This window comes from Conger conger, chromosome 1 (assembly GCF_963514075.1).
Source record: "Conger conger chromosome 1, fConCon1.1, whole genome shotgun sequence".
NCBI lineage: Eukaryota > Metazoa > Chordata > Actinopteri > Anguilliformes > Congridae > Conger > Conger conger.
The window spans coordinates 86,002,676-86,011,369 of record NC_083760.1 but is presented as its reverse complement, the minus strand read 5'-3'; the positions used below and the strand labels follow the sequence as shown (position 1 = coordinate 86,011,369).

Below are 8,694 nucleotides of genomic sequence, written 5' to 3'. Positions count from 1 at the left end.
TGCCTGCTTCGGCCTTAGCCCGGACACGTTGTGCGTTGCTAGACGAAGAGGATGAAGATCTTCCTCCAGAGGTTGATGATTTTCCACCTTTTTTGGAAGCCATTTTGATCCTTGCAAATACTGATCTGTATCTGTCTTTTCACTGTAATGTTCTCGTAAGGGTGTAACAACCGCAATCTAAACATCAAGTTAAACTCCACTCAAAATGAAGCAAAGAGTCGTCGTCATAGTAGTTGACAAAAACGTTTACTGCTTACTCCTTCACCATGACATGGAGTGAAAACTGCAAAAATAAATGACAGACGTTTTTTTGTCGTTTTTACCAACCCAGAATTGTAGCAAAAGCATGAATTACATTGTACATACTTGTAAATAAAATCGTTTTTTATCTTAACTTATGAACCACATTTTTATCAACTAATCCTTAATACATTATCTTTAACATGTGACTGATGAAATATGATCACTTACGACAATGATGTATCAGTCCTTTTGGGAGGATTCAAAAAGATCCTTAACTAGCACATCAAACACGGCTCCGTTGTTGTTGCATTTCCTGCTTTCTAACGGGAAGTGACTAACCGGAAGTGAAGCGTTCTAACTAACTAACATGACTATTTTAAAGAAACAGTACAATTGAACACAAATGCACTCCAAAGCAGTATTTAACATTAGAAAATAACAAATTATGTCTGGTAGACATCACACCCACCATAGTTTAGCCACTTCCTAGTTGTCATAATAGGTATCTTGTTTTTTGTCCAGTTGTATTGTACCTTACGAAAAACATAGCCATCTACAACTATGCGATTAACAACATTTGAGTCCATACAGACCCCATTTGATGTATGTTCAGAGATGCTCTTCTGCATACCACTGTTGTAATGTGTGGTTGTGGACATTCCTGTCCCCTTCCTGTAAGCTTCAACCAGTCTGGCTCTTCTCCTTTGAATGATCCAAATGTCATGATTTTGTCATGATAGATGGTCTGTCATCAAGAAAAACAAACTATCAGGTAAGTATACACTAGATGAAATTAGATAATAAACGAAACATAATGTATGCATCTATCATGACAAAATCATGACATTTGAATCATAAAAAATATTTATTTTTACTGAATTTGGCATGAAGATTATGAAAGTCAATTATTATTATAGATATTGTTAGACAAAATGAAGATGAAAGCCTAAAGCAGCTAAAAACATAAACATTGATTATGACTGATTATGTTAGAATGGGTCACATATTATGTTTTCTGGCCATTTATTTGTGTCTTCATTGCAATATCCAATAGGAGGGCCTAATGTATGGAGTGCATAGTGGAGCATAAATACAATACAGCAGCATTGTCCATTCTGAAGAATTGGACTCATTCTGAAAGGTCAAATTTGACAACAATGTTTTTAAAGGTTTATATTTTAATATAGCATTACAGGCTTGCATGAATTAATATAATTAAAACATTCCTTGTTCCGCACACTTTAAACAAACCATTGACTATATATATATCATGAGTGAACTGAGATCAAAATAAAAATATGAATAATACATCAGTTTCTCATTCTAACTTTCCCATGGTTACCATGGTTTATCACTTCTTGCAGGCACCCTTGTCGGTCGCATATCCTATCCCATAAGGCACGTGGGCAGAGATGACCCCCAGCTCCAGTGCCTCATCAATGTACTTCTTCTTGTCATCAAAGAAGATGTGCGGGCGGATCGTGGCCAAGAGTGACGCCTTTGGGGCCCTGGACACGAATAAAGCCTGGCTGATGTCCACCTGCCAAGTGGTCAGGGTCTTCAGAGCCCTGGTGCCACTAATGAGCGGGTTGCGGGATGTCACCAGGTAGGTCTGCACTTTAGACCAACTCTTGCTAGGAAGCTTTTTCTGCAGGTCACTGAGAGCCTCCAGGAAGCACTTCAGGGGACCCTGAGGATGAAGGTCACAGGGCTGGTCAGAGACCACATTCAATCGAACCTAAGTTGTGTAAGCCAGAGTCAAAAACACAAAAGCCAAACAAAGTAGCCTTCGACGAGTGAAGGCGCTTCTGCTTTGCCAACTATGCCACCATTACTGGAGTTGTAGTTGCCTGCCTGCCTGACTGCGAGCAGCACAGAGACGATACCTTTTCCATAGCGATGTCCTCTTTATCCTTCTCATTTTTTAAGAAGGGTTCCAGCCCTTCCTTCGAATAAACAATCTCGGACTCATCAGAGAACAGGACGCCATCTCCGTCAAATGCCACGCGAAGCTGAATTTTGCCAAAGATGGTGGAAAAGACAAGATGGACATTTTATTGGCATACAGGCACACGTCGATGGGCCTAGTAACATCATGCGTAGAATCTATCCCTTAAGCAACCGCCTAGTTCTAGAAAAGTAAACAACTTTAGTAAGGTATGCCTTTCAAGTTGTTTAAGGGATAGCTACTATGTGTGACATTACTAGGCCCAGCACAGCTCCAGGGTCGATTATTCACCCATGCAGCGAGTGCTTGACTGTGTTATGAGAGAAAGTAGTGGTCTTTATAAATATAACATACTTAAAAATATAGCATTTATCACAACTGGTGGGAACTTCTTATTAGAATGCAAAACGTACAAACTGAATTATCCAACCGTATATACTATTGCAATAATGTATCCACACTACATAACGTTAGCTAGCTAGCCTGCTAGTTTACGTTACACCAGACGACACTGACACACACAAGTCATTTGTCTTTGTTGTGGACGTTTATCTGGACACTGCCAGATAACGTGCAGTTATTGAAAGAACTCATAGCGTCATTATGAGTCATCATTTGCTTCGCCGGGGTTTGATGGTGTTGCTGGTATTTCGATCCGCGGATGTTGCCTTAGTTTTATATTATTCGTTCCAACTCCCGGAGAAGGTCAAAGGAAACTTTAAAATCACTCATTTCGTTTGCTACTACCGGCGAGATGATGATAACGTTAAGTTGCAAAGTAGATCCACTTCGCATCGTGCGTAACCACCCCCTAGCTGTGCCAATATTCACCATACACCACATTGTCGAGTTCCATAACGCTTTTATACAACGGGTAACCACATTTATCTTTCTAAATTTCACAAACGAAAGACAAGAACAACGTTTTGTTATGTGTTCTTCCGCTGAACAGCAGTTTATTGGTTGCCAAGCAACAATAATGCTAAGGTTAGTATCCCCACTGCACCAGTGAAGCAACGGTACTAACGTTAGCTACATGCAATAATGTACCATCACTGCACTAACGTTAGCGAGCTAGCTTGTTTACGTTACACTTGGCGACACTGACACAATTCATTTGTTTTTGTTGTAGAAGTTTATCTGGACACTGCCAGATAACGTGCAGTTATTTAAATAACTCATAGCGTCTTCATGACACTAATCATTTCCTTCGCCGGCGTTTGCCGTACTTCCTGGTAGGCTATTTCGATGAAGCCTTAATTTTTAGTTATTTTCTTCGTTCCTCCTCCTTTCCAAATCCCCGAGGAGGTCAAAGAACACTTTAAAATCACTAATTGTCTTTTACTTTAGTAACGTTAGGGTACTTGCGGCAAAATTATTGTAACGTTAGTTCCGGTTACAAGGTAGATAACAGTCATCTACAAATGCGGAGTTATATTAAAAGATGTGTGAACATTCCATTCAGCCGTGCGTATATCATGGATATTGGCACGGCCGCAAACTGACCAATATAGACAATGGACCCGACCCATCCGTTGTATAATTTCAATTTAGCCCCTTAGATTATTAAAGCACATGGCATGACATATTGAAGCATAAATTACACTCACTAATACAGCATGTCAACCATCGAACATAAAAAGAAAGAAAGAAAGAAATCCTATTAGAGAATAACCCGATCCTGAATAGAATAATATTTCCCCTCTCCATAACTGTCATTTCTGTGAACAAAAAATCCAGAAAGCTGGTGCTCTCACACCCACAGTACCTCTCCGTCTTCACTCTGTTGGTTCTCCTTGTCATTTGGGAACATGATGGCAGCTGCATGCCCTGTTTTGGAGGAGTGAGACATGTTTTACTTTTAGGCTTATTAACGACTACAGCCGCCATGATAAAAGGCAGTGCACATTTGTGCAAAGAGGGTATTGTTGTTTCTTCCTAAAAATTATGTATTTGTTTTTCAGTTGAATGTTGTTGGTTGGACATTATTAGACAGTTTTAATAATACAAAAATATATTATTTTGATCAGTATCCTAAATTAGTTAATCCTTGATGCCATATGCCTCATTAAAACCTTGACTACACCTTGGATTTCTTTTTTAAATTAAATATAGAAAAAACTATGAGACTTACATAAACATAAAATGTTGGTTGTTACTAGTGATGTTGCTTAGGACACTACAAAAACATAGATGCTTGCTAACTACTTATATTTGACCTTTTATTGAAGAACTTTGCCTCTGTCATGCTTCTCAGAAACATGTAGCAGGAATGAAACCGCACCACACAATAGGAAGGATGTACATTATTCCGGAAGTTTAAATCTGTCCCTTCAGTTGTCTATTTACCTGCCAGTTTTTAAAGCATCTATAGTCGAGTAAAAAAATATTTACAGAGGGAAAGAGAGTGGTAGTGACTTCGGAAACAATAGTTCCCTGTGGGCTTAAGTGTGTTAATACACTGTATATAAGCCACTGTGTTACAATACCATAAGGCAGTGGTTCTCAAACTGCTGTCACACACTGGTATGCCTTGGGAGCTGGCCAAGTGGAATTTCTCTTATTTATGTCATTTGCATAGCTATAATCATAAGGTGTGCTTTGGAAATACTTGTTTTCATAAATGGTGTGCCTTGTGACAAAAACGTTTTGAGAATCGCTGCCATATGGGTACCATGAAATGGCTGTGTAAACCATTTACTTCATTCTGACATTCTTCTTTTACATATATGTTTTTAAAATAAATATATATATATATTTATTTAGTTTGGTGAGTTCAGCAATCACTATGACTAACTTGTCAAACTGAGTTTGTAAAAAAATGTGTAATGCTGGCATTTACTTTTAGTCAATGTTGAGGAAAGGGTTGTTTAAATACCGGCCAGGATACAGTATCACCTAGTAGCTGTACTCAAATAATTTGGAAACAAATGGTTAATTTTTGTGTTTGCAACTTTCAGCTTTTATTTTTTAGGCCTATTTCAGCTTTATTGGACAGTATATAGTATAGAGAGACAGGAAGAATGGGAGCGAGAGAGAGGGGAAGACATGCAACAAATGTCGGATGTCGGATGGTCGGATTTGAACCGCCGACGTCGCGGCTCGCAATGAGCATGCGGTCAGTGCTGTACAGGCTGCACCACCGAGACACTGCATTTTCAACTCTACCTTTTTCAATGGCTTTCTCTGCTTTGCCAGGGTCTTCGGAGAGGTAGAGTACTTTCGGTTCAGGTTTGCTGCTGTAGTCATCCTGATGGATTGAAACCTGACTTAAGCCTAATGGGCAAACAAAGGCAAACCTTGTTTTTATTCAGTTCATTGCTAGAGTTAGAAAGCAGCTAAAACCATGAATGTTTTGAGGAATAACATGGTTCTTATCCCTGATTCCAACAACATAAGCTCAGTTGATTAGTAAGTATATTTGTCAGCTTGTTGCCCCTGATTCAACTACATAAAATGTGGCCTTTGTAAAAAGTGCTATACAAATAAAAATTTAAATTGAAATTAAATTGAAATTGAATACTTGTTGCAACTTAATCCTTGTGTTTTCTTACGGGTCAAAAATGACTATGTTTAACAGCAGAGCAAACTCCCTGAATTATCTTTTTTCAACTTTGAAAATTTGATGACAAAGTTTGTGATGAGTCACAGGTTGTTTCTTCATGCAAAATATAAAATTCAATTCAGCTGATTTATTTTAGGGGTTTAGTGAAGGCAGGTCATTTTTTTACCCTTACGATAAAGGGAGTATACAGAATGTTAAGACTACACAAGGGTTAATAAGCCTCAAAATTTTAATCTGGATGTAAATTGAACATTTCCATAAAGGTTGATCCAGCAGGTCACCTACAGTTTAAGGAGGTACCACGTGTGAATAGGGAAATCAAATCCTTTCCTCTAATCTCCAATTGAAATGTTATATTTTGAATGAGAACACTTTGCATTTTTATCTTTTATACATTTTTAGGAGCATATACAAATTAATGCATGTATAATTAAAAAAGGACACATTCATGAATTAGTTAGAATATTTTTTTCTCTCAGTGCATTAAGGCAGAGTTTTTATATTTCAATGTGATAAATGACCTGATAACTGGGGAATTACAAAGGTTTTTTTTTTTACACATTTTAGTTTTATTGATTAATTATTTTAAAATGGATATGCTGGAAAATGCAGATTAAGTTTGCTATTTTTCCACATAAAATACCCCATAAAATAGAAATGACAAAATATATTTTAAAAAAGCTTATGCAAATCACCAGCTATGTTGGTTAACAAGCACAAAGTACAATTTAGTAGCTATATCTGTATGTTAAGTAAATGTTTTTTTTGTACAGGAAATAGGTCATTTAGAAAATTCCTGTTAAAGTTATTTTTTGGTACGTGGGTTACTTGACATGGCTGGTATAGAAACATCTAAATTAACTACTTAAAATAGTTTCTGATCATTTTTTCACATATAAATCTGATTTACATATGGGATAAGTGAGGACTTCTAGCTGTGGATGCCACTTGTATTCAGAGTGCTGAACATTAAACAAGGTTAGCTGGTAATAGGTTAGCTGGCTTGATTAAAATCGTCAGTTTAAACAGATTCTAGAGGCCTAATTTTCAGTGGATTAATGTTTGACTAAACCACATGAACATAGAAACAAACTACAAAAACAGATAGTCATTTTAAACATTCCTGTGCTTTCAATGTTGTACTTTGACATTGATTATAATGACACTGTCCATTATATCTATTGCATTAGCATACATTTATGCAGTGCCATACACTAAAACACATATTGGTAATGGGGATTTGTGCCAAGATGAATATACTCTACCTACCTAACTCGTTGAGGTGGTTTCTTAGGCATTTCTCCTGAGTCTGGTTTTTAGTCATCAGTGCAATGTGGAATGGAATCTCACTGTCCGGGTAAAGCTCGTGGAAATGGTCCATCACGTTCAGTAAGGCCTGTTCAACACATTACATTGCCAATTATTATTATTATTATTATTATAATTAATGTCAGTTCTTAACTACTGAGAAGTTTATCTGTCCCAGCTTTGTTTGTGTATTTGCACATCATTAATTCATGTTAGCGACTACATTAGTTCATGCCAATTAATATTGGAATAAAAAAAAAAAACACTCTTTACCCACCTTTATGAAGGGAAACGCCACTCCTGGCTTCTCCATGTTAATCAGCAATATTTCAGACACTGCGATGGTCATTGGTCCCTGGAGTTACAGCAAGAAAGGCAAGCACAGTTTTATACACGGATAATGCGTAGAAAATATAAACTGGGCAGCACAAGCAACAAGTATGGCTCATGCAGCAGGGGAGATCTGATATCAAAACATAGGCTGTATCACTCACACGTTTGCCTGCTGGTCCATCTCCAACTCCTTTGTCAGTCTTGCGTCCTTTAGTCTTCCTGCTGCTCATAATTGTAATTCACACTAGATTTTATATTTGGTGCTAACTTAAGTCAACCTGCTGATGTCTGTTCATCAACTGAAACGTCTATAACCTGCTGAGCCTTATAACTTGAGAGAATCAGCCCCTCCCATAATGCTCAGGTAAATGGCATTATGCCACGTAAATAATCTTTCATTCATTCAATCTTTGGATTCAATCTTCTGCTATGTATAGAGGAAATTAATTGTCTCTTCCTGTACTTCAAACAAAATACATGCTGCATGAAGAAGCAAATGGAACCGAGATGCCCAAGAGATGTTCTCTTCACCCAAACTACACCCAGGTGTGCTCTTATCCTTGCCAAGATATCCCAAGCGTATGTGTTGGTTGTTTTCCCTGCAAATGAAATTAGGTACACATTTGGAACTTACATGTCAACTTATTTGTAAACTTTCCTCCCCTGGAAACTGCTTGGGAACTGTGTCTGCTGACGCAGAGCAATGACATTCTACATTTACTTTGGGTTCCGTTTATATATAATGTTGTAGGTTATCCCTCCTGTTATGTTGTGTGTTTTTTTTTCCTTTTTTTTCTTTTTTTTCTTTTTAGATTTTTACTATTTTTATCAAAACTGATAATTGAAGAGTCAATTGCAATCTTTCCTGGAAGAAAACTTTCTTTTTTAGGTAGAATGTTAGATCATTCAAAAATACCCGGAACATGGTATATGAACATTTTATCCACACGATGCCCTCTCCTGGGTTTGCCCTCATGATGAATGCCCTCTCCTGGGTTTGCCCTCCCGATGAATGCCCTCTCCTGGGTTTGCCCTCATGATGAATGCAGACGGTGTGTGTGGCAGACCTCGGATGTACGAGAAGGAATGTGGGGCCATGCCTACAGGTTCCGTGAGCGTACATACCTGGGATGCATTTAACCAGGGTTGCACAACGCTGTTTCCAGAGCTCAACCCTCCTGTAGGTATTCAGTATCTCCAGAAACAGGGTTGGGCAGCCCTGAATTGAAGAGAATGCTCGCTAACCAAACCTCACCTGATTACCCAATTAAAGCAATGAACTCCCGTCCTATAGAGT

At 38.0% G+C, this 8,694-nt stretch overlaps 1 protein-coding gene across 2 annotated transcripts; it reads right to left on the bottom strand.

Moving 5' to 3' along the window:
- Positions 1 to 321: 321 nt before the first annotated feature.
- LOC133140434 (cytosolic 5'-nucleotidase 1A-like) lies at positions 322 to 7,689 on the bottom strand. Of its 2 annotated transcripts, XM_061260414.1 has the most exons (8): positions 7,559 to 7,689; positions 7,342 to 7,419; positions 7,026 to 7,152; positions 5,360 to 5,467; positions 3,960 to 4,021; positions 2,130 to 2,255; positions 1,586 to 1,933; positions 322 to 988 (listed from the first exon to the last, which is right to left on the bottom strand). In XM_061260414.1, the coding sequence occupies exons 1-7, from the start codon at positions 7,625 to 7,627 to the stop codon at positions 1,595 to 1,597; spliced, it is 909 nt and encodes a 302-aa protein (XP_061116398.1). In that variant the 5' UTR covers positions 7,628 to 7,689; the 3' UTR covers positions 322 to 988; positions 1,586 to 1,594. The 2 variants fall into 2 exon arrangements, with proteins under 2 accessions (XP_061116398.1, XP_061116390.1); XM_061260406.1 differs by lacking the exon at positions 322 to 988 and having other exon boundaries at positions 1,165 to 1,933.
- Between the last annotated feature and the right edge of the window lie 1,005 nt (positions 7,690 to 8,694).

What these genes read in the sequence shown, in the direction of transcription:
- LOC133140434 (XM_061260414.1), bottom strand. Translation starts at nt 7,627, where the DNA reads ATGAGCAGCAGGAAGACTAAAGGACGCAAGACTGACAAAGGAGTTGGA. An exon ending in AAACCACCTCAACGAGTTAG is followed by an intron (nt 5,468 to 7,025) that starts GTAGGTAGAGTA and finishes TTTGCCCATTAG; the next exon opens with GCTTAAGTCAGGTTTCAATC. An exon ending in AACAGAGTGAAGACGGAGAG is followed by an intron (nt 2,256 to 3,959) that starts GTACTGTGGGTG and finishes GGCAAAATTCAG; the next exon opens with CTTCGCGTGGCATTTGACGG.